Genomic DNA, 27,223 nt, shown 5'->3' on the forward strand with positions numbered 1-27,223 from the left:
ATAAAATTACACCTTTCCCTTTTTGCATAACATAACATAAAATATTTGCTAAGATGAGTAAAATGAGTAAGAAAAAAAAAATCACATTTCATTTCCTCAAATAAAAAAACAAAACAACATGGAATAGTTTAAAGAAGTTAATTTTTACATATTGCAGCAGCATATTGTATTGCAAACAAATCTTAAGTTTTAGTGATATTTCTCTTCTAATTCACCCTGCATACTATTAACTAGGTATGTTAGGACTTTTTTAGGTGTCTACGGTTTGGGACACAACATTCAGAAAGTAAATAGGTATCATTTAAATTCATTTAAATTCCAGTAAGCTCCTGAAGTATATTTTCTTATTCAGAAATAATGATTGAAAGCTTACTTGTGTCCTTTACTTCCAAGTGACAGCACTTACAGGGATTTTAAATAAAGTGCCTTACCCTAATTAGAGTAATTAGAGTATCTAATTAGATAATACTGGGTATGGAATTTCAATATATACGAACAAATAAGAAAACTTACAGATACTAAACAAATATGATTTACCCTAGTTGTACTTTCTGCATAAGCATGTAGAATTAAAATAATATAATCTTTTTGCAAAGAGTGAGGAAGCTGTAAAATGAGAAAAAAAAAAAAAAAGTCAAGTGTATAAGGATAATACATACAAATGTAGTAAATAATTATTGATATTGAGATGCAAAAGTATTTACATACTTGAAAACTGGATGGAGAAGCCTGATTTGCTGATGAAGAAGTCACTGTCAAACTGTAATGTCAATGAGTTGAAAGTGCTGTGAATATCCTCTGGAAGAGCTGAGCCGCTCCATTCTTTAAGTAATATACTGCTCTCAATGGGCCCATCCCATACCTTCAAGATGTCATGAGCAACTTCAGTGTCAAAAACAATAAAATGCAGACTGCAAAGAAAAAGTAAAAACCCTGTACATTACTCATTAAATTCAGGTACATAAAACTCAAAGCAATCATTCCCAAATTGTTCGTGGTTTAGAGATGCTGTTTCAAAACTGAAGAAGGCCTGGTTATCCTAGAATATTTTGTCCATTTTTTCCTGTTGAGTGAGCTGATTGAGAAAGATTTTCAAGAATGCTATGGTATTTGTCTGAATCTTTGTATTGACTTAAAATTCTGTGTATTCTTACATTAAAGAAATTAAATAGCTAAACATCAAAAACAGTTTCTGTGTGTTTTAAAAGGTTGCATGTTGATACTCCTTCATTGCATTTGTCATTAGTTGGAAATTATTAATTTCTCGTTTAAATGTAAATGAAAATTGCCTGTGATAGGCTGAACTATTATATGGCTTAATGAAATGGGATTATTAAAAATCAAAAAGGAAATACAGAAATATACTTTCCAGTAGATAACTTCTCATTTACTTCTAATGTTGTGGTGACTTAAGTTTAAAAGCAAATTATTTTCATTTAAAAGATCAGTTCAAACTATTGTCCATATAAAATGAACAATGAAACACCTTACTATCTGTGAACTTTCTGCACAAAATAAAACACAGCTAATATTGTGAAGTAATATATCTCAGCTGTTTATCATTACTTATGTTAGTCTCAAAAATTGTTCTTAATTACAACAATTAGTATTATATTGATAATGTGTTAAATTTTTGTACAGTTTTGCATTCACAGCAACTTCCTGTTAGTAGTGGAAAAACTAACTTATTAAGCAGAACTTGACATTTCATAGCTGTTAGTGTTACTACAGCAAAACCGAGCTGAATCTTTAGATATTCTCATTCCTTCAATTCTGAGCAATTTAGCTATATATATATAACATTTTTTGTAAATGTATTGAACTCACAAAGAAAAACTGCTTTGAAAACTTACAATAGAATAGTAGAACCATAGAATCATTTGAGTTGGAATGGATCTTTAAAGGTCACGTAGTCCGAATCCTCTGCAATGAACAGGGACACTATAGCTAGATCAAGCTTCTCAGAATCCTGTCCAGCCTGACCTTGGATGTCTCCCAGGATGGGGCATCCACCACCTCTCTATGCAACTTGTTCCAATCCATGTTCCACTACCCTTATTCTAAAAATCTTTTTTTTTTTTTTTAATATCCAATATTTATCTCTGTTTTGTTAGTTTGAAACCATTTTCCCTTGTCCTATTATGACAGAACCTTCTAAAGAGTTTGTTTTCTTCTTTCTTATAGCTGTCCTTTAAATATTGAAAGGTCACAAGTAAGAGCCTTCTCTTCTCCGAATTGAACAGATCCAACTCTCTCAGCCTGTCCACATAGAGAACGTGTTCCAGACCTTGGATTATTTTTGTGGCCCTCATCTGGACATGTTCTAGCTGGTCCACGTCTCTCCCATACTGAGGACTCCACATCTGGATGTAGTACTCCAGGAGAGAACTCATCAGCAGAGTAGAGGGCTAGGATCACCTCCCTTGACCTGCTGACCACACTTCTTTTGATGCAGCCCAAGATACAGTTGACTTTCTGGACTGTAAGGGCACATCGATGACTTGTGTCCAGCTTCCCAGCCACTAGAACCCCTAGCTCCTTTTTGGTAAGGCAGTGCTCAATTCTTTCACCCCCTAATTCATACTGACAGTGGGCACTGCTGTGATCCAGGAGGAAGACCTTGTATTACCTCCTCCCTCCTGCCTAAGTTCTTAAATCTTTCCATTATCTTTCCATAAACTATTATGGAAATGAAACTGTTTTAACTGTTTTCTTGGTATGTTCATGCAGTTTTTAGTATTTACCTTTACTTTGTATGTTAGTCACCACTTGTGTTTCCCTCATTTTGAAGTAGTCTTTTTAATTTCTTCCCTTTTTCGTTATGCTGCCAGGTCTATATGGATAGGTCCTTATCTATTAAGCATTCTCTCAGTCTTGTTTCTTTTTTTAAGTCTCATTATTTTTGTTAAACTTGCTCATCTCAAGTGCCTTCTGAGATATTTCTGGTCTTACTATTCAACAGATTATGGAAAAAAATATGATATATACTTCAAAATGTTGTATGTCTTAATAATGATATTATGGAATAGGGCAGGAATAAGAAATGAAAACCCTACAGAGTTGTTTAAAAAGCTCCACAGGGCTCATATTCTCTGATACTCTTGTTAATTGTAAAAATCTCATCAAATTTCATGTGAACTCCTAATAAATAATCAACAAGGACCAAGATGCCTGATGTCCAAGCATTCCTGGCAGAGACTCAGGCACTTTAGGATTGCTTGAGGTAATTTATTCAAGAAAGAAAGCTCTGAATAATTATATTCTACTCATAACAAATTATTGCATTGAATATGACAGTAAGATATAAAAAAAAAAAAAAGTGACATTACAGTAACTTAAGGGAAGAATTTTGAAACCACAGATGACACTTTAGCTTGTTTGCTGTTATAAAAAAGCATAACAGCTCAGCCATACCAATGATTTATACTCCATACTATTCAAATGAATTCACAGTTAAGAGTTAAATACCCAGGTATCCCCAGTACAGTTTAGGCACTGATGTTCCCTGGACAAATGGGTTCTCTTAAATGACACAATAACAAGGACTAATTTGATTAATGCAAAAAGCAGTTAACAAACAAACAAACAAACAAAATAATGAAAAAGATCATGAAAACGACTATAATTTACAAAATACTGAAATAAATAATAAATACTGAAATTAAGCATATACCTTATTGTCTTTCCTGGATCTGCTTCGATTATCCAGGTGCAATGAAGATTATTGTCATATGGTGCTGGGTAACCTGGGGACAAAATGCGCCCCGATGTAGCAGCATGAATTCGACCACCACATTCAGCTACAAAATAAATAAGGATTGCATTATTATTATTTGAAGACCATAACATTTTGCATTTCCATCTTTTTTTTTTTCTGTTCCACATTTCTGTGTCTTTTAAAAAGTAACAGGTAAAAACATCTCTGAAGTAGCATTATCCTGCATATAATAAACTAGGACGTACACAAGTTACATTCCTCCTTTGTTGCAAAGCAATAAATCATACTTCTGTAATTAAGATGTTTTACAAGGAAAAGTACTTCAAAATGAAGATTACAAAATCACAATTTTAGTATCAGTAAGACAGCAGAAAGCATAAAGTTTGAAGGTCTCAGAAATGTGTCACCAAATATGTTTGTCTTTCCTAAATAACAGTGAATGCTGAAATACAGATTTTACACAGTTTCACTTTGTAATTAAAATAATTTTCTCCCTGTTGTAACGTCAAATTGCTTTCAGCTTAATGGTTTCAAGCTACTTCTTCATAACTTTTGGTTTAATGATATCATAAAGCAGTTAGGTATTGCCTCGTATTTTACTTAGTTATTTGCAAATTCAAATGCCATATTCCCAACAAGTGAGAGAATAAATCAGAAAGCTATGATTTGAGAATATGAAGAGTCTGTTTTTAACCATTTTTATTATCACAACTTTCTTAAATTTGTGGAGAGACCTATTGCAGTGCAAAATATCCAGAATGAAATGATGCTTACTTTGCTCGTTTAGAGCATTGTACCATTGCGTGCCTACTATAAAGTTGTGCCCTAATGAAACAGGAACACCCTGTAACAGCAAGGTACTTTTGAAAGAAAAAGAATTAATATCTTCCCAGTTAAGTAATGCCCCTGAAGTCCTATCTTACTTAACCTAAACAGAGATGCCTCACAAGTAGTGGCATTAAAAAACACTACAGGGAAGAACAACACAAGCATAGCTGTCTATGACAATGTAAGATGCAGACAATGAAACAAACAGTACAGTGGGACCAAATAACTTATCAGCAACAACTCCTAACAAATAGTAAGTCCAATACATGCCACTGAATCACTGCTGACAACCAAATTGTTACAGGGCATTAAAATAAACTTAGAGGAAAAGAGGTGAGTGATTTACTTACCTATCCTGCTGTTTTGAAGAGAACCACAGCAGAAAGCTACTCTAAAACATTTTATTTTTTTTCAAATATAACTATTCTGTTAGGTTTCAAGTAATTTTAATTATATAACCTCAGAATGTAATATTTGCCATGACAGCAATCTGCAAGTAACGAAATCATTGATACACTTCTTTATCAAATAACTTATTTGGAAGATAAACAAGTGAAATCAGAATTACTTAAACCCTATAGTTTGCCTGGAAAAAAACAAAACAAAAAAAAAACAAAATTGACAAAAAGCAAACAAACAAACAAAAAAAAACACACCACCACAAAAAAAAAAAAAAAAAAAAAACACTTAGAAGCAAATGAAAAGCAAATTTTCTACAGTGATTCTGAACAGTAATGAGCATACAGTAAAATTGCCACATCAAAGAATATGCTGCATTATATAAAGAACTAAAGCTAACAGAACTGAACATGCACTCAAAAAAAAATTATTTTTATTTTTTAAGAAAATGAAAATGAACGCTAAATCAATACAGCAGTGTATCATCAATGATGAAAAGTTGTAGAATATGTTGACTATGTATATGGGCTGGAATGACTGTAAGGACAATGATGAATGTAAATGCTGCTGAAGCCAACAGTAAACAGCAAATGTTGATCTAAGATACAGAAAAAAAAAACTGATCTGCACAAACATGGAAGTGTGCCTAAACAGGAGAGAGATCGTTCAAAGTTCATGACAACTTCACCAAAAAGATGAAAAATAAGCCAGTCAAATAAAGGAAGAAAGAGAGAGAAGAGCGTGGCACAAAACTGAATAAAGAAATTACCACTTATATACACCTCAGTAAACAAAGAAATGAACAAACAAATGAATAAATAAGTAAATAGATTGAAATGACCTGCAGAAGCCTAGCTGAATTTCCAGGGATCTTCATGATGAATTTTTCTTCACACAGAACAGTAGGAAGAAAGATAATGATTTAATGAATTCAATAGACTGGCATAGAAAGGCATTCTAGAAAGATTCACTTTTAGAAGACTTTCAGAGAGAATGGTCAGTATTCAGTAGCCATCAGTGTTGGTATAAAGCTAGATACTCAAGAGGTGAAAGATTTTTGAACAAATTATTCCAAAATTTTTGCAACAATATGCCAAAAAGAAATCTAGGAATACAAGGTACAAAGTAGAGGTATAGTGAAAAAAAATAACACAGTAGCAACAATAAGTTTAATATATAAGCATAAAAATATAATGTTATCAAGAAAAGTGGAAATGAAGGTAAAGATATGGGATTGCAGAGAACACAGCATAAAAACTCTTGGCATAAAAGAACACACATATCAGTCAAAAATATTTTGGAAAAGAGTTGTCAAAGATCTTCTACAAGAGGAAAGGTAAGAACCTTCAAGAAGACTTCCTGTCTTCTTTTCCTAAGTCAGCTTGCAATACACAGAATTTGTTGTTGTTTTGTTTGGAAATATTGTAGGGTTGAGATTTCAACATCCCAAATATAGATTAGAAGACAAATCATCAATCTAAGGAAGGGGATTGGGTAGGCTTATGAATTTATTTGCTTAATAAATTTGAAATTGATTCAAGTTCTTTAGTTATTCGTAAAAATGAACACAAGAAAAGACTCCAGAAAATGAACTTAGAGTAATGATTTTATTTAAATTAAATGGGAAGATAGACAAAGGTAGGACAAATTAAGAACAGTCTCTTAAAAAGGGCAAACACTGATGGAAAGGATGCCACTCAATTAAATTGAAAAGCTTGAGAACTTGAATGTATAAGAAGCCTGGAAAGTCTATTAATTCAAATCTGAAAGTTATTTTGAACTGTCACACACACACACATATATAAACATGTATATATTAACAGTTCCAGAACCAAGTATGAAAAATAACATGTCTACTAAGAGTAGAAATGTTCTTGATGTTTTTTGTTTTTTTTTTTGTTCCCCCCCCCCCCCCCCCCCAACTCCCAGCAGTTACCCTCTGGGTAAGCTAAAATTCTGAAAGGAAAGAAAGCTTGCTCTTTTTCAGACTGCAGGTCTGTGAGTGTATTCAGAAGGAAGCAGATCCTGGACTAGAAAATATGGCACACGATGCTGGAGAGGAACAATGAGCAAGGACCCTGCAAGTCAGCTGAGTTTGCTGGAAGTAGTCAGTAGCTTACCTGTACCAGCTGTCAGATTCAAAAGGTAAGCATTAGAAAGCATACAAAAAGAAATACTTTCTCGAGGACTCATGGGAACACCATTTAGAAACCTGAACTCAGAAAGTCACTGGTAATTGTAGACTGGAAACCTGAACTGGAGGAGAAAAACTACCTAACAAAGGAACTAATGGGCAATAGCAATATCAGAGTTCAGATTGTTCAGATGTTTTTTCACCCAGTACTTCCTTAACATTTGTGGTGGTTATAACAAAACAGTTTTAGAGACTTGGTTCAGCACTGCACAGCCTCATCATAAAAACTCTAAAAACTTTAAAACCTGGCCTACTGACAGAAGTGTTGCCCAAGTTTTCTGCCACAGCTATATAGCAATCTGTTAAAGAGCCAGAAAAGTTATATTTGGTTATCCATGGTAAATCATTACTTGAAATTTAAAGTATTTATGTCATTATCATACAAAGTATAGAAAGATTTTTTTATTATTTTTTTCCCCTGAAACAACAGGGAGGTCTTTCACTACAAGAAATCATATTACCTATGCAAGTAGGTAGAGGTTTGTCCCATACTCTCCTATCTCCACTTAAACAAGTCATAATGCCGCTGCCATGCATTGTATAGCCAGGATTACAGCTGTATAAAATGACAGTGTCTATGAAATGTCCTTCATCTCGGATCTTGTAGCCATAATTTGGTATGCCAGGATCTTCACACTTGACGAGGTCAAAACCTGCAAACAGAAGTGGGAAAGGAAAAGAAGAAAAGAAAAAAAAGAACACATAAATATAAAATATCAAATAAAATAAAATGCCAGTGAATTGCTTTCTAGTCTTGATTCAAATTATTCTCCCATGATTCAGGTAGATTACATAAATCCAGAGCAACCAAAGATAAATTACACGTAATTTGGAGAAAGTAGAAACTGAGACACCAAGAATTATTCATGCTATTGATTATGACATTTTTCCACTGAAGAAAATTATTATTTGTACAATCCCAAAAGAGATCAGTAAGAAATTATTTTATATCACTTCTATTATTGCAATCTTTTTTTTTTTTTTTTATTCAGAGAAAAGGAAGCAGTCTCAATTCTTTTCTTGATACAGAGTGAGAACTTTACTTCTTTATCTAACCTCTACAGCAATACCAGCAGACCATAGTGGAAATGTAGGAAGCAAATGCAACGATTGATTTATTCATTCTAGTGTCAAGATAGCACAGCTTTAGCTTCTTCTCTGCTGCAAATGAATAAGTAATATTCTACTTGTTTCTGACAAGCAGTCCCCATTTTGAGCTGCTAACATGAGAAAGGAAAAGTTTCCTCTGTCCTTATTAGCATGAACAGTTTTACTTTGGGCATCTACATAAGATTATACATAAGAAATATTTATATATTTCTTCTATTGTGGTTTTTTTTTTTCTGCATAGTAGCGACAAGATGTAAAGATGTTCTGAACTGACATTCAGTTTTTGAAGCTTTTTATAAAGAGTAGTTCCAAACTCATCTTTCTCAACTACTGACAGATTCTAATACTGTCTGATTCTAAATGATTTCTTTTTTGTGGTCTGTATTTTTCTAAACAGTTTCTGTTATAACTCATTATGGAGTTCTGAATAAGGCAAGTGATTTTCCCTTCAGTTTGTTGTTGTGGTTCATTCCCCACATCAGGTCCTTTACTAACAAGAAAAGTATCAAACATCCTTATGATAAAAAACAATATCAATACATAATTCTTTAAATATCACTTCTTAATCTGCAAAGACTGTCTTGGGATGAAATGAAAAAGTACTGTAAAAATACAAAGTATACTTGTTAGATGTAGAGTATAATAAATGCAAATAAAGCACTAAAAATCATTACAAAACAAACAAACAAACAAACAAACAAAAAAACCCCACAAAAAACAAAAGAACAACAACAAAAAAAAGGAAGGCACAATTCTTAACCTGTTTTCCCTTAGAGAAACTAGATAGAATGCAAGTCCTGTGGAGTTGAACATAGTTTACAGGCCTGAATTTTGCACACTCTTTCGCAGAAATTACATTCTCCCAGAGTTCTGCATTTAGTGAGAGAAATAGTCATGAATCCAAAACTGATGGACAGTGACATTTAGTCAAGATCTGAGTGTATACTGAGAATGCTATTTTGCAAAGAGGAATCCATACTGATTTTTGTTTTCCAGCTGTCATTTTTACCTTAGAACAGAATTGCAGGGAAACATCTAATTTCACAACATAAGAAAAAGGAGGATACAAACAAAAGACAAGTGTTCAGGAACTAACATAACACTTCATTTTTAATCCACACTACATTTTCTGAAACAGAGAAGTGAAGGGCCTTTAGAAAGTTAAAATCTAAGTACAGATTACATGTCAAATTTCTGAATGGTTTTCAGACTTTTATATTGAAGTCTGGAACCAATTCTGCACATTTCTTTAATATGCAGGAGTCTGCTATGAGGTAAAACGTACTGCTGAGCGGTCCAATGCAGCTAAGCACATTCCTAAAGATCATATCTGTATGTATTCCAGGATCCTTCCACAGACTCGGTACAGTGAACTCCAAGCCTTATTTAAGAGATATTCTGCTTCTATTATATCCTGCACAGGACTGGGGAACCATGAAATTGCCATAGAGAGATAGAGAAGTTGCTCCTTAGAAAGCAGACGTTTGGATAACTCCCTATGATCTCAGAAATGCTACTGCCAACACACAGACCTTGGTAAAACCCTCCAGGACTGCAGAAAGTCAAAAGAGCAGTTCTACACAGGGGTAATGTTTTTTTATACATCACAGCTCAGAGGTACTCCTGAATAGATTGGATGAATAGTATCATAGAAATAAACATCTTCTGGCACAGTTAAAATAAATTAATTTTAGGAGCTCTAGCCAATACTAGGAAGAGAAAGGGCCTTTTCTCTTCAACTTTGTGGGAAAACAGGAAAAAAAAAAGTGTTTTACTGAAGAAAGGAAGTAATGATGGGCAAGGTTTTGAACAGGAGTCAGACACCATCTTTGCTGTAGTCTTCCTTTTGAGATACAAAGGTTGTCTTACTGTTTTAATTATTTGCTAGGAATTTTGGACATGTACATAAGACAGAAATGTCTTTAAATGATAACCAACAACACAGCAACTGATCAACAGAAATTACATACAACTGTATGTGATGCAAGTGAAATTGCTCTACAAGTTATCTTCATAGGAGCTAAAAGTGATGCAGAAGTATAGTGCTGAGTATTCTGTGAACTGTAAAACTCCATACAGAGCGCAGAGTAGTCAGCAGTATAAAGAGCTCAGAATACACATTTACAGTATGTATGATAAAGTGTGGAAGGCTGTATTTGTTTTCTCCACTAACCAAGAAAAGACAAGACTATGTTCACTGAAGGAGGATTAAACAGCAGTAGTAAGGAAGCATATCTGACAAAAGCTTCCTATGTTAAGCTCACCACATGATGAGTGAACACAGTGTTAAAATTCCTCTTGTGAGAGCTGTGACAGTGGAGTAGTTAAACACTGCAGGGAGACTGTCCTGCTTGTTATACAGAGACTGGACTGAGTCACTCCTTACTTAAAGTTGCAGCCTGGTATTTCTACTGGACAGCTGTATTTTGCTTTTACCATGCATCACTGTGAGGCATCAATAAGACGCCACTTTAACTTACATGTCAATTTAATGTTAAATACTGCTACCTAACAGAACAAAACAGTTACTTTTATACCAGAATATGTGAAAAATCTCCCAATGTATCTATCCGGACTTACGAAAGAAGTACTGGAATTTTATTTTTTTTTCATTCAAATTACTTACAGTCACAATAGAATGCTGTGGTTAAAACATGTAACTTTAGTCCTCAGACAAACAAGGTATTTCACAGCTCTTAAAATACATAAGATTACAGATTGCTTCATTACCCATTACAGCAAAAAAGTTTCTCTGTCCACTATAAATTCATTTCCTTGAAACTATCTTGTCATTACACATTAAAAAATTCAAAATAAAACAAAACAAAAACCCACTATAATTTCTAGTTTCCATTCGCTATTATTGTTAGCCTGAAGCAATCTCCTACACTGCACATTCCAACTACAACTTGAATCTTTCATAATATTCCTCTTAAGATCTTATAATTTATACAGTTCACACAAACTACTCAGATTCTGAGTTTATAGAATGACTTTATTATTTCAGTACTGATATTCTGGAAACAGAAATGAAAGTTTCTTTAAGCTCACTTTAGTTCTTTTGGATCATTAGCTTTTGTAAACTCAGTATCATTCACAGGATTCACCAGGTTAAAAATATTTAAAGATTACTGTAGTAATTCTGCACAAGTAACTTTCTGTAAGTCTTTTTAATAACATGTTGCAGTTGTTTCAAAATTCAAACTTCATAGCTACACTAATCTGCCTTTAGATAGCATTAATAGGAGGAAAAGCACTACAAAGACAAAAAAAAATTATAGGCAATTGATATGCTCTTACAGGCAGTGAAAACTGTGCAACCAGGCAATAATCAGAACCGATTTAACACTGGATTTATTACACATGACTTTTTTAGCACTCTTTTTAGTTCTTTATAAACAATATTAATTATTCATTTTAATTGACCCCAGAACATATATTTCTTATATCCTCCAGTGAGATCATATTTAAATAGCCCTTTATCTTTTATCTTGCTTTGAGTATTTTTATCTTTCTTTAAAGTATCTGGCACCTTTCAATCTGATAAATGAAAAAAAAAAAAAACCCAAATCCATCTAATAATGAATATGATTTCTTGTATAGTAATCTTCAAAGTAATGCATGGACTGGATTCCCCAAAGAATGGGAGTCAGCACTGTAGCCAATTTTTAAAGCATCTCAAAATATTAAGTCTTATGCTTTATTAGTATATAAATGGTGTAACGTTCTGCACTACAGTGGTAGGAAATAATATTAAATTGTCTTTCTAGTCAATATAATCACCCAGTTAGATATTCACTATCTCACAAAGGCATTGTCTTGAATTTGGCTTCCTGAAAATACATGTGAAAATTAAGAAACTACACTGTATTTACAAATGGGACCCTCTCATATTAGAACAGATAGGAATAAATCTCATTATAAGTAAATATAGGTAAATATTGCAATATGAATTTCTGCAAAATGAGCGCATACAATACAAATGAGGTATTTGGTTAAAAAAAAAAAAAAGAAAATTAAAAAAAAAAAAGAAAAATCTTTCCTTGGGTATAGAATTTTGTTAGCATCACCATTTAAAGACTGTAAAAAACTGTTTATGCTTTTCAAGAGATTCATCAATTTGAGACATTTCATAGCTGAAGTAACTTTTTCCTTCTCAGTTCTGATATAAATAAATAAATAAATAAATAGATAGATAAATAAGAGTAGCATGATAATATTTATCAGGCAGAGCAGAAAAATACAAGGGAAACTGAATGATTTCTGTTTATTGCACGACTGACTAATCCAAAGGGAAGTCACCAGGTTTTATGTAAAGAACTATGATTCCATTTCTGTGACATACCTCCTCTTAATATTACAAGACAATTTGAAGTAAGATAATTCATTCTGAAGGATTCACAAGCAGCTTATGATGCAAAAGACAATAAATCGAAGGTAAAGGGTACTTAGAGATTCAGTGGAATCTCAGCAAAGTTTATGTTTCTATGTATTGGAAACAAGCTAGTTATTAATTACATTCAAACTGTGGAGTAAGTGCACTTTGCATATGTACAAATACATGTATCAATCAGACCACCTTTGTTAGCTACTTACTTGTATAAGTGAGCTGAAATCCTTGGTCAGTATCAGACCCATTGGTATTAAATTCTATCCACAGGTGGTTAGAGGTGCTGTTAAGAATGACTCCCATCATTTCATTCTTGGTGAAGGCTCCCAGAGAACGAGAAGAACTATCTTTTCCATCATAGACCTTGAAGAAACAAAATAATAGGATGAAACTGGACATTGGAATTTGTGAATCTGCATATCTGAAAAACTTTATACACTTCAAAGTTAGCTATGCATCGCAAACTTCTTGTGGAGGTATATACCACTCTAAAAATTCTACTTCTTGGTTATAACATTCAGTAAAATAGAAAGTATTATGTCACCCTTCAAGATGTTCTAAGGTTTCATAACTTCAGATTTTTTTCATGATCACTTAGAAATGCTAATAGAAGTATAATCTCTGTTCTTTCCCCTCTGATATCAAAAAGCAGAAATGAGGTATTTAAGTCAATATATCACATATATCAATGTGTCCCAATAGTCCTCTGTTGTTTTTGTTTGTTTGGTTTTGGTTCCGTTTGGTTTTTGTCTAAAAAACAAAAACAAAACCAAACAAAAAACAATCCAGATTTAAAAATATAAATTCTTCTTGAATTATAAAAAAAATAAAAATCACCTGTATTTTTTCATTAAAAAATCGGCAAATATAAAGTGTGTTTCACACTTCATCATGTGGACATTTTTACAAAAGTAATGAACGTGATTCTCTGGTTTTTAATCTGAAGAGAAAGACAATTCACCCCCAATGCCAACTTCCTTAAGAAATCGAATAAATCTGATGCAAAAGCTGCAACAAAGATCTCAAGCTCTAGGTCTTCATATCTTCATTCTCAGACCTTGTGGTATAAGGAGGATTTATCCTCATTCCAGCCAGAATAAGGTGGTGACTGATTTAACAACCTAAATTCCTGCATCTGAGTTACAGACAACACTTCCTTATTTGAATGTCCTGTTCCATGTATGAACAAAAGGATGGACCATTGCAACAACATTTATAGACGATTACCAATATTCAGAAGCAGAGCTACTTCCCCAGGAAAATACCATCGTATCATCAATAAGTGAATGTTTTCAAAGTAACACATTTGTAATATGTGCTGCTGTTAACAATTATCAAAAGTAACACACACAAAGATTTTTGAAGATAAAATCAAATTTTTTTTTTCATAAATATATATTAATAAGAACTTTCCCTTAAAGATTGTGTACAATAATACATTGCACTATTCATTCATAGAACAACATTTTGTCTTTTAACTTAGGCAAAAATTGTCCTATAATAGGTCACGTAGATAAGCCATTGCTGTTCATACTGTGCTAGTAGTATCAAAATAATGCCTCCAAACTTCTACTCTTGTCCAGGGCCAGAATTATAGAACTCTTTCACTGCCTGATTATGCTTTATCAGAGCTGAAAATCTACTATATAAAAAAAAGCCGAACACATTCACTCCAAGATTCTTGAATGCCATTTTCATTATATATTCAGAAAACACAGATATATTTTACTTGGTTTCAGACATTCATTTATTAGTTTGAATGAAAAGGTGGACTTTAAATTGGCATTAATAGTAAGTACTCTCTAAAAGTAAGTGCTAATATAAATGGGACTTTTATTCATCTTTAAAAGAAAAATAAGTTAATAACTATGATTGTCCTTAGACGTCCTGCTCTAATGATATTCTATGCTACTGACTTTGCAGATACTCTTGCTATCTGATGATCAGCAAGTTAAATCATAATCTCTATCAAGATTAATCAAGATACAAATGAAAATGCCACTTTATGAAATAAAAATAAGATATAAGGAGTGAAATGAAAGTGGCTGCTGTTAACACTGTAGACATTATGTACATCTCTAGTCTAGTAAGTGAGACCAATGGTCAAAACATATAAGGATCAAACCTCAACCATCTACACAAATAATTAATTTCATAATAATTTATTTGAATTGCCCCAGGAAAAGGTTTACTCCAACCCAGCCAACATTCACCCAAACAATTCTTGGTCATGGTTTTGCCTTGGACAAGGATTTCTTCCAGCAGGCATCTTGTGTGCAACCCCTGTGCTCTGGTATTTGAAGGAGATCTGACATGCGCGATTGCCTCTGGAACCAGGAATATATTAACACACTTTTACATTATTATTGTAGTGCATATGCCTTACTCATGTAGGACAACCAATTTCAAATATAATTCACATACTCCAATTACCAAATACTCTTTTTTCCTCTGTCATGAAGCAAGAAGGAAGATATTTGGCCAAAGAGCTGAAAAACATGGAATTATATTCTAGTGTTACAGTTGCCTTGAAAAAATTTGCACTGAGACAGAGATTCTACTGTTAAAAAATCAGTTTAAAGAATTAAGTATTTCAAGAGATTGCTAAAATAGACAGACCAGGAAGCTCAGGCATCAGTGAGTAAGTGAGGGTAAGCTTTAAAATAATCAGCTGATCTAAATATTATTTAATTATAAACTTTCTTTACTTGAGCTCTGATGTTTATCTCCCTAAATCAAGTTCAAACTTCACTACATTTATAGAAAGCTTTACCCATGACTTACAGTCATTCTCCTTGAAATCACTCATCTTTACCCCTTCTCATGCACGCAATCTTACTGATGTCAGAAATTCTTTGCAAATTATTTTTTATTCCCTCTGTACTACTTAACCTCAATATTCAGGTGACTTTTAGAATTCTTACTTGTGCCAACAGAAAACCCAGATAAACACATGCAATTCAAGCTAGTTTTATGTTTTAAAAGCAAGTAAAGAGTGCCAGAGTACAGCCAGAACTCGATTATCCACACAATATTTATTCAACAAACAGTTAAAGCAGACCTACTGACTCACAAATCTTTTCTGAGGATACAGAAGAGATGTAGAGGCCAGGGACTATTTCCAAGAGGAAGTTTAAGTGAGCCACCTTGTTTCATAAGAGTTTAGTTTTATGGATGCATTCAGACTGTGGAACTTGGCCTTGGGGACAGTAGAGAATGATCACGGCATTGTTTAGTGCACTAAGATAAATGTATCCAGGACATTTAGGGAAGCTTTGTTTCTCCTAAACATTTGCGAGGAACTGAGAGAGAAGTGCGTGCAGCTGCTAGGGTGAAAACACACAAGAAAGAGGATCGTGCTACTGTTATTTGTGAAGAGAAATCTCACAGTAATGGTGCTAATGTATGTGCATCTGCTAACAGAATGTAAAAACAACTGAAGGAGAACAAAAAGCTGACTGGATTTTCTTAAACTGTAGTTTCATATTCTGATAGTAAAAATATTTACAATTAAACTTTGATATTTTCCTGAACTTTATGGCATCCCAAACAAAAATGCTTTTTAAATTTTGCTTGACCATTTTGACCACTCTTATTATAAAAAACTTCTTCCATTTGTCCACTCTGCTCTATGTTGCTTTGAAATCATTTCCCTTTGTCCTATCAAAACTGCTAAAGAGCCCCCCAGCTTCTTTCTTATAGATACTGAAAGGCTGCTATCAAGTCTCCTCAGAGCCTTCTCTTCTCCAGGCTGAACAGCCACAGCTCTCTCAGCCTGTCCTCACAGGGGAGGTGTTCCATACCTGAGAACATTTTTGTGGTCCTCTTTTGGATGCGCTCCAGGAGGACCACATCTCTCCTGTACGAAGGAGATGCACACACTTCTTTACATAGTACTAAGTGAAATTTCAGAGTTTATTGTTGCAGAAGAGTACACAATATCAAGTGATTAAAATGTCTGCCTGAGTTCAAAGACATGTCCATAACAGATGATGAAGAAATAGACAGCAAAATGTAATCTTACTTTATGCAACAGCTGGGGACACCATGGGAACATAAGGGAATGGAGCACAGATAAGCAACCAGGCTAGTAGTTTATTTTACCTAAATAATATCTCCCATTATCTTCATTAGAGAAAGAATACTGAGACAGGTGGACATTTCAGTCAACTTACCAAGGTAACTCCTAGTTCTGTAAGATAACTGGTACTGATCTGGAAAACAAAATTCTTGCTGACATGCTATGCTAGGCTGTTACATTATTCTCTGCTTTCAGCTGGCAGATTTTAAATCGCCACAAAGCATCTCTCCTTAGTGACAATCAAGCAATGAATATAATCTCATGATGCACTGCAAGACTACAAAGAACATTTCAGCCTAGAAAGAGATCTTCAATAGGATAATTATTTCTTATTCTTATGTCATAGAATAAATAAGAAGCTGCATAGAAATGTATACAAAATCTGAACTCTAAAATACCCTAGCCAGGCTGTCACCAATATAAATTAAAAAAAAGGACAAAATCTCAAATATTAACAGTCAACTGTATGCTCAGTTTAATCTTCACCACATTTTCAGTTAAGATATTGGCCTGCTCCAATTGGAAGTCTTCCAGGTAATAACTAATTAAGATACTAGTGCTTTCATAGATCAAGAGGGAATAGACATTATTTCTAAAAATGCAGGTTATAAGGAGGCTATGGTGAGAGAGTTTATTTGTGTGAATAGCAGTTGTGCTATGCCAGTTGCCTCAGAAATATAAAACAGGCCTTGCAGTTCAGACATAGCAACAATTTTGCCTTTACTCTTTACTTGCTTTGCTTCCTCAGAAGTAATGTGCTTACGCATTTATGAAAGAAGATAGTATGTGACAGATTGCCCACAACAGCTTTCTCACTATTAAATCTACTTTCTTACATCCCCAGAGAGTAACTCTAAGTATTCTTGTCATTACTCATGAAGAGTTCTGAAGGATAAATGAGTTAGTTCATTGTTAGCTTAGAGTTTTCTAAGATTCTGTTGTTGTTCAGGCAGTCTACTAAATTATTTATAAACTAGGTATGTGTAAAGCTTCTGAGAAACTTAAGTACAGTATCCAAGCTGCTCAGTGGTCAATTAAGTAAGCTCTTCTGTGTCTGCTGCATCTATTCAGAGCTTTATGGGATCTACAGTGCCAAATAAAGGAATGTGGGAGCAAAGAACAACATAGATTACATTCTTACCTACCTACTCAGTTCTCTTTGGTCTAAAAGAAAAGCCATAAGAAAGATCCTGTAGCACTACATTCAGCACAGCCACACAAGCATAGAGGCCTTTATTATCAGTGACTTTTGAGTAAAGACGGAGAAAGCACTGTTCTTTTAACTATTATATTTGAATACTGTTTGAGTTTTTTAAAGATTTGCCTATTTCATAGTTTAATCCAGTCTGTACTTAAAAAAAAAACACAAGTATATAAAAAACATATATATGTATCTGTATTAGTAAAGAAGGTACTTAAAGGGACAATACAGGAAATGCATTAATTTGTCATGCATTTACATATGGAGATGGAATAATAGATAAAAGCATAGCAAGAAAAATTTGCTTTATCATACAGTTATCTCAAAATATTTGTGGAAAGTACAAATGAAAATACTAAGATCAGGTTAGAAATAACATGCTAAATGAGTTGCTGTGATATCCTGATATCCCCAGTTGTTACTGACTGAATTGACAGCATTGAGTAATTTGAGTATCAATTAAATCAGAAAAATTAGAGACATGAACTTGAGAAAGTAATTTTAGTATATGTTCAACATTCCAGATGAATATCATGATTTTCATTATATAAAAGAATATGGCAGCCATTATTTAAATTAAAAAGATTATTAATAAATAGGAGAAAAGTACATTTTCAAAATTTGAAGTTATTTAGGATGCGTTTCAAACATTACCTACAAAGTAAGAGTAAAAGAAAGTAAGCTACCTTCTGTCATTACAGTTTTAGTCAATATTACAGTACTGGAGAATCAGGTGATCTAGTCCAACTCCCTGCTCAAGAAAGGACACCTAGAGAAATACATGTACCTAGAACAATTACAATAACATACATTGACTAGCTTCTTTCTATCCAAATGAGCAAATTAAATAATTTTTCCAAAATTGCCTATTATGCACAAGACAAATAATATTCTATCTACAATTAAAAACCATCTTTCTTCAAAGCAATCCCAGAAATACATTTACAAATATCACCACGCATTGAAAATAACACACTTCAGCTCACTTTAGCTTTCGGAATTTAAGTATGCATTTTAGGTTTTCTATTCAGATTTATATACTGTGTAAATAATATTTCCAGAAATACAATTGAACATTTAATATTCCCTATATTCAGATAGAATTTAAATTTAGTGGGGAAAAAACAAACAAACAAACAAAAAGAACAAAATGGTTAGTATTGAGTCATTCATATAATGTGAACATTGAGCACAGAAGAAAGTGAGATGATTTTCTTTTTACCTTAACCATGTCTCCCTCATGCAGCTGAAAGCTCCTTGCTCTAAGATGGATCCCTTTTCCAGCCTCAGTTTCAATTTTATAGATACATTCATGGTTGTTGTCATAGTTAGATGGAAAATTTGGAGACAACAATGTTCCTTCATTTCCAGAGACAGTTGCTCCACATTCAGCTAAAGAAAACAGACACACAAACAAACAAAAAAAAAGTGAATTATCCATTTCAAGATAATATAGGCAATTTTTAGAAATATTTAGCCTATACGATAACTAACTTGCTATGGATACCTAGGAAAAAGACATTTCTGTTGGATTTCACCTACAGGACAAACATCTAAAAACCCTACCTAAGATGCTATCCCCAGAACTTCACTAGGTTAACGTACACTTAAGGGCTTTTATCTAGCGTCTAATCATCCCTTGGTCCTCACATTAGGCTGATCTGTAATTCAGCCTAGCTGGAGTCCATAAAAATTCCATAAAATTATTCTGTTGAAATAAGTACTAGAAAAAAACAGATAATAATTTGCTGAGATAAAGTAGTCTGGCAATAAATCGAAAGCATTCAAGTAGTATTTCCACTAGATATGAAACAAAAAAAAACAAAAACAAAAAAATAAATCAATGATTATTCATATTAGTCAGCACCAAACAGCTCCCTTCTTTTTTAGGTAAATATTGGGAGAGTCCTTTTCACAGCCACCCGTAGCATGAACTTAGAGACACTTTCAGGAGTAGAATTTTAGTTACTACTACACAGTAAAGAAAAGAGTAGAGTAGAGGAAGAATGATGTGTTTCAGCCTATTGGCTCAGGTTGAGTTCTAAATAAACACTATTCCATGTCTGCAGTGTACATTTCATCACAGAAACAAAAACATCCAAAGAAATAAAAAAGAAGAGCAATACATTGTTCAAACAAATATTCAAAGTGATTAAAAATGGCCTAAAAGCACCTTATAAAACATTCAGTTAAGGTAAAATACTGATATGAATGTACAACTTGAAAGGAAATTTTATTATTTCTGCCTCATTTTTTCCCGTCTAAGGATAAAATATGCTGTATTGAATCCAGGTTTTCACATAATCATTATTCAGACCTTATTGAGAGTTTGACATAAATAATTAAAAAGACATTAATGTATACCAACAGATATTTTTAGAGAAGAAGAGGTGATTGTTTAAAATTGTCTCTTTATTTTTCCTGGATATTTTAAAAAGAGTCTTAAGGCTTATAGGACATTATGATATTCATTTAAGGAAGTGTGGGGTTACAATTTTGTGTGAACATGAGTATAGTTTATCCGTTATATGTGTAAAGAATCATTCTGAAAATACAGTATGAAGATACACAAGAAAGATATACCTTAAAATAAATAAATTATTTTAAACATATTCAGTGAATGATGCACATTTCATATTTACATATCAAATATCTAAAAATCTTGGATTTGAATTTCAGAGGCCTTGATACACATGATCAAAGTTATGTGCTTTTCACTTTTGAAGAGGCTGAAGCTAGTGAATTATTCTGTACTTCCTCTCTTCAATAAAACCAAAGAAGGAAAAAGAAGAAGGAGGAGATCGTGAAGAATGATAGGGTAGATAACAGCAGGACAAGGGGCAGTGGTTTTAAGTTGAAGAAGGGAAGATTCAGTTGGATGTCAGAGGGAAGTTCTTTACAGAGAGAGTGGTGAGGTGCTGGAACAGGCTGCCCAGAGAGGTTGTGGATGCCCCATCCCTGGAGGTGTTCAAGGCCAGATTTGGATGGGGCCCTGGGCAGCCTGGTCTAGTATTAAATGAGGAGGTTGGTGGCCTTAGCTGCCTTGGCTGTGGCAGGGGGGTTGGAGATTCATGATCCTTGAGGTTCCTTGCAGCCTGGGCCATTCTGTGATTCTGTGAGGAATACATGAAAAGTTGGAAGAACAGTAGAAAGCAGTAAAGAAAGGAAAAAGCCACAGTCTTGGAGTATTTTTCCTTTATGTTTGGCCTCTCTTTATGCAAGGTGAAGGAGGAAATCTACTGTAAATTGGCTCAGGATTCTTGATTTAAGAGATAAGTTAGAAATCACTTTCTGCATAGTTGAACTGTTCCTTTGTAAGAGAAAGTGGCATGCAAGTCTATAGTGACTTTACATTGTTTGGAAATTGCAAAAAACACTGGAAGACTGAAAAATGAACTATTTCATTGTATATACACTTATACATAATATGCATTTCTTTGGTAAAAGATGTGTCAAATATGAGACCCGTATTACATATGGATTTATAAATACATACATTTTTTGTGTGTATATGTGCATATATAGCTATTTTTCCATTTGATTTTGAGGGAGTAGGTGGAAATAATTAAGTTTATAGCATGTAATTCAAAGCAGTGCCAAAAAGAATGCCAGACAAATTTAGACCCTTACTACTCCATGTCTTGTGCTCACAGAAACAATACTCTAAGCAATCCTCATGCAAACAAATGTTTGCCTAAGCAAATCACAGAATGACTTGAATTGGAAGGCACCTCACCGATCATTAGGATCCAGCCCTCCCTGTTGCAGTCAGGATTGCCAACCACTAGACCAAGTACTAGGGTCCATTCAACCTGGCCTTGAACACTTACTTCCAAAATGGGATACACTACAGGTTGTTCTCTGGGCAACCTGTTCCAGTATCTCACTACCTTCTCTGCGAAAAACTACCCTGGTATCTAATGTAAATATTTCCTCCTTTGGTTTAAAACCATCCCCCCTTCTTCTACCACTAACTAGCTGTGTAAAAAGTTGGATTCCCTCTTGTTTATAATCTCCCTTTACATATTGGAAGGTCTCAATTATGTGGTCTCCCTGGAGCCTTCTCTTCTTCAGTTTAAACAAGCCCAACTCCCTCAGACTGTCTTTGCAACAGAGAAGCTCCAGCCCTCTGACCATCTTTGTGGTCCTCCTCTGGACCCTCTCCAAAAGCTCCACATCTTTCTTGTGCTGGGAACCCCAGACCTGGATGCAGTAATCCAGATGGGGCAGCACAAGGGCAGAATAGAGAGGGACCATTACCTCCCTTGACCTGCTGGCCACCTTTTTCATTCTTTTCATGCAGCACAGGATAGCATTGGCTTTCCAAGCTGCAATTCACACTGTTAAAGATAATTGACAGGGTATTTATTCTCCATTGCAGCTGCACTGGTTTTACCATTACCTTCCTCCACCAAATAAATAAAATATAAAAGTAAAATGCTGAAGCAGAAAATAAAAATACTGTGTTTTTCTTACATGATGTTCACATAGCATCATACGTTTTGCTTCAATGACTGGATGTTAACCACTGTTAACCATAAGGCACATGCAGTAACAGAAAAATTGCACAATGAAACTTCCTGAATCTGGACATGGCCAAATTTCCTATTCTGATAAATATATGCTTCAAATTTTTATACTATGACAATTTGTATCTGTGAGTAATGATAGTGCTATATAAGTCAGCAATAATAAAGATCAGAATATAAACATATTACATTAACTAATGTAATATTACCACCCTTCTAAAGTACATTACTTTCTGCAATAAGCAGATATGCTGTTTTCTGTTGCAATCAAGTAGTTATTTACTGAAATTCAGTTACAGTGCAAAATTCTTCTAAATCAAGTCAGCACTCATGTACCTACAACCTGTCCTATCCAAGAGTATTCTCTTATCGGTGCATATTACCCTTTCTCAGATAACTTGCAGATATTATAACCTGCCATTTCCTTCTTAATCATGCCAAAAAGTTGTTCCAGTCAAGCTTTTCAACACATCTCATCTGCCAATAAATCACCAACTCAGCCTCCATAAGGATTTACAAAGCAAAGCAAGCCCTTTTTTAATTTCCCTCTCTGATTTGGAAAATTATCCAAAAGATAAGACAGTTCTGGTTAAGGTTTTCTTGTCACTTTTCACTACTGTTAGGATATCAAAGAAGGTCATTTTAATTGAATCACCCAATTTCTTTGCCTTGAGGAGGTTAAAGGGATTTATTTATTTATTTATCAGTTTATTTTCAGATAAATGTTAGCTGAATCCAAGGAAGATTCATTTCTCTCCAGCACTTTGGAGCTTTTGGTCTTTGTCTGGAACTTCACAGATCTATTGCCCCAGTCCCTAAAACAACTTTCATTCATGATCAGTGCTCAGATACACTAAGCATCTTATGCTATAAGGACAGCTGAGCATTTGTATAACCTTTCCTTCACACTGCAGTATAGAAATGTGCGAGAGTTTAGAAATTTAGAACAGCAACCATGAACAACAATATGCAGCATGTAGGTTCGTCAACAGGAAAACCTTATGTGTATCTCCCCTTTTTTATGCACCAGAATTTTACTGAGTGGTACAAGAAATGCCATGTTATTTACTCTAAAATACTGACAGTAAATAGTACTGTTAAAGATTTTTTCATCCAGTAATTAACACATACAGCCAAAATACGTGCCACCTAAAGTCAATTTATTTCTCTTCCCTAGGAATTTTAAGCATGCAACTCATGCCTCTGATAAATGTATTAGAAAATCAGTTAGTCACAAACTGAGCAATTGTTGGCTAACTTATTTAGCATAATGGATAGGGCATTAAGTAGGAGAGGAAGAACACTTCTTCAGAGAAATTCTTGCTTTAAGCAGTTGGAAAATAAGATTCTGAAATGGCTCATGACTCTTGACAACCAAACTACTACACTTGAATATTCATGTTCACCTCCATTTTTACCACCTCTGAAAAATCTTTAGTTCTTTATGCAAAAAGAAAAGACAGATTTTAGCCACGTTGTCATGATCATTCTGCTAGGAGGTCTCAGCTATAATTAAAAAATCAAAGATCAAACTATGAAATTTTTGAGTAAGTAGGAGATACAACTCGTCCATTCTCAGTGGATGAAAAATATAAAACTTCCTCCAGTTCAACAGACAAATCTTATTAAGTGATCCGTAAAGATGCCTTTATTTGGCTACACAGAACTTCATTTGTCACTCACATCACTAGTATGTACAACACTTTTCAGATTCCCTCCAACTATATCTCTGTTTTTGCAAGATGCAAAATAAATTGAAATTTACAATTTTTTTTCCTATCAACATGGTTGTCACCTAAGTATTTAAAAAGAAAAGATTCATTTATCACTTTAAGTAAATTGATGTACATTTTAGGTTAAATATATAATTTAAATACATTCTTTGTAAAAAAAACAAACAAACAAATAAACAAAAAAAACACAACCCAGTAATCCAAGAGTATGTACAAAAGCCTGTCTTGAGCAAAATTAGACAAAAACTAGTTGGGAATTTTATGTCAAGAAAGCAAAAGCCTACTAATTCTTTAGGCGTCAGAAAAAATGAAAAGAAGCTGCCACTCAGAAGAATGGGAAAACTTCTCTGTTTTAGGAAAGACACAGGACAATTGTCATAACTCATAGACAGTATTTTTTGAGGCTGAGAGAGAAAGAAGTGTAAGTTCTGGTAGAAGAAACATAAAATAGTACCTGATATTGCTCTACCAAAATACATAAAATTAAGAGGTTGTTCTGGTATTAAAGGAGCCTGATTTCTTGGAAATAGGTTAGAAATAAAAAGCTAGGATGACTTAAATATGAAACATTATTTAAACTGTAAAGGAATTAGATTCTAAACACTGCAATAGAACTGAAAAATCACATTCTCTCATGTGAGATAACTAACGTGTTAACTCACATTAAGTATCCCAGCTAATACAATTCTCAAATTTGAATGAAAATTATAAAACAACAATTAAGACCTTTCAAGAAATACGTATGATTATTTCCATTATTAAACATTAGATTTTAAGCATCTGTATTTTGAGAACAGAAGACGCCTTTCTGATGTTTTCAGTGAATTGTGTGCATTCTTAGCTGAGGATGAAGAGCTTGGGATAATGATTCTTTAAGAATACACTCTTATTTGTGCAGTTAAATTGCATTGCAATTGAATTGTAATGAATACTAATTCCATTTAACTAATTTATGAAAAATGTGCTCATAGTGGGAGAGAGGTTTGTGCTTTTTGTTTCTAAAGGACAAATAAATTATCTAAAAAATGAAGTTTCAAACATAGATTTGTTTGTAGTAGCTTCAAAAGTTCATGTCATCTATGTGGCTTGTAACAAGCTTAACTAAACTAGCATAAACTAAAACTAAATTTGCTCTGCATTTGTCAGTTAGTTTTATGGCTCTAATTTAGACTCTTAAAATCTGGCAAACCCTGAAAGTTTACCAAACTGCAGCATCTAAATGGAAAGGCCATTTAATTTTTTTTCTAAGAAAAAAAAAGTTGTATGACATTGAGTTTATGTTTCAAAATGTGACAAGCAGATAAAAGTAGTTAAACCTAATTCCTTATTACAACTTTAGAACCTCGAGTCTTTTTCAAAGTTAATTTTATTATTTATCATGAAATAAAAAATATCTGCCTCTGAAATCCATGGATAATACTATACTAGTGTATAAGACCTATATCCACAGGTAAGAAGTTTCAGAGGAGGAAGTACATATGCTTTATTTTCACTAGTTTCTGATTAGTCTGTTATAACCTTGTTGAGGACTGCAGCAGACTGGAATAATGCTGCCTTATTAAACTGCTCTTTCATTGCCTTGCAGGGAGAGAGATTGGTCTGGAACAGACACTTGACTCCATTATTTGTTCTTTTGCTTTAAAAAGTCACTTAAATTCTATTTACATAAATAACTTTATTTTTCTCCTTTCATTGTCTCAGTTATAGCAGGATAAAAGGAAACTGTGGAAGGCAGATCTTTTGAAGATCATCAAACACTTCCTGAATATGAACACAGAGGCTATAAAGCAAAAATAAATCCATATTCTTGAAAGGCTTTGAAATACAGTTCATGTAAAAATGTAACAATATCTTTGTTTAAAGCAAAAGTTTACTTTACTACTTTTGTGTACATTTTGCTAAAAGGTTTGACAGGATTTTAAACAGATCTTCAATGCAGAGATCAAATAAAAGTAGTATGTTGTCAGTTTAAGGGCTTCCCTGCTGCAAAGCTCTTCAATTGAGTACAGAATATCTTTGATGTTTTTACAAAATGATGCAGCAGCTCATAAAATATGAGAACAAGTTGAGCTCAGGCAACTGGTAATTAAACTAATTGACTGATTGAAGAGGCTCTAAAGCCCATGCCTATGCATATGGCTTTAGTAATGTACACACAATATGACTGCTCTCAATCACACCTTCAGATACTGAGGAGCAATGCAAGGAGATGAAGCTTCCTATTTACATGAACGCCACATAAAACCAAAGCGTCTGTGAAGTTTGCAAAGTACCTCTGTTGCACAATGCCTTAACCTTTGTAATGCTTTGTCTCCAATTCTTCAGTTTTTCACCTCTGAGCCCCATACCTTTTGCTTGCACACTGCCAAGCTGTGTCAGTGTCTTCACTCCAGTATCACAAGTGCTCTTGTTTTCAACATGCACTAGTGAATTCTAAATCACCCTTGTACTGGGTTTCACCCAAAAAGTGTTGTCATGGATGATTAAACTGTACTGTTTTCCCCCTACTTCTCACTTTTTATCCCATGGGTTTTAGCCTACATACAAAAAACCACCAAGTTTACCTCGCAGCAAACCTGGTGGATCTAGCTTTTAAATTCATATCAGTATAGAGTCAACATTTTTTTTTTTTTTTTTACTTCACAGCAAATATTACACAATAATAGACATACATAAACTTAACCAATCAGTCTGAATCACACACACTATTGCCCTCTGCCCTATTCAGTGCTAACAGCATCAGACTGCCTATGACAAGATTGAGCAGGTCTGCTTACAAATAGAAGCATGCTAAGAGAAAGTAAGATGTTGGCTTTGCTATCATTGCTGTAATCATCATTGTTGCCACCAGTCTTATTGGAGAAATATTTGTCTGACAACAGACAAATCCTTCCTCTTCCCAGCTGGTGCTCAGAAATGACTTCTTTCTTTTCTTCTTTTTTTTTTTTTTTTTTTTTTTTTTTTTTTTTTTTTTTTTTTTTTTTTTTCCAAGATAGATTTTAAATCAAAGGATGTTATCAGCAATGGATCACACTAATAA

The 27,223-nt window shown here is 33.8% G+C and overlaps 1 protein-coding gene across 3 annotated transcripts in view; it reads right to left on the reverse strand.

Moving 5' to 3' along the window:
* Positions 1–27,223, reverse strand: part of CSMD1 (CUB and Sushi multiple domains 1) — a 994,481-nt gene that overhangs the window by 162,028 nt on the left and 805,230 nt on the right. For all 3 annotated transcript variants that reach the window (XM_048936946.1, XM_048936944.1, XM_048936947.1), the window contains 5 exons: positions 19,144–19,313; positions 12,846–13,002; positions 7,601–7,792; positions 3,674–3,800; positions 709–911 (listed from right to left, as the gene is read on the reverse strand). In XM_048936946.1, the coding sequence (XP_048792903.1) occupies positions 709–911; positions 3,674–3,800; positions 7,601–7,792; positions 12,846–13,002; positions 19,144–19,313 (849 nt within the window). The remainder of the gene's footprint in view (positions 1–708; positions 912–3,673; positions 3,801–7,600; positions 7,793–12,845; positions 13,003–19,143; positions 19,314–27,223) is intronic.

The sequence above is a fragment of the Lagopus muta genome, chromosome 2 (assembly GCF_023343835.1).
Source record: "Lagopus muta isolate bLagMut1 chromosome 2, bLagMut1 primary, whole genome shotgun sequence".
NCBI lineage: Eukaryota > Metazoa > Chordata > Aves > Galliformes > Phasianidae > Lagopus > Lagopus muta.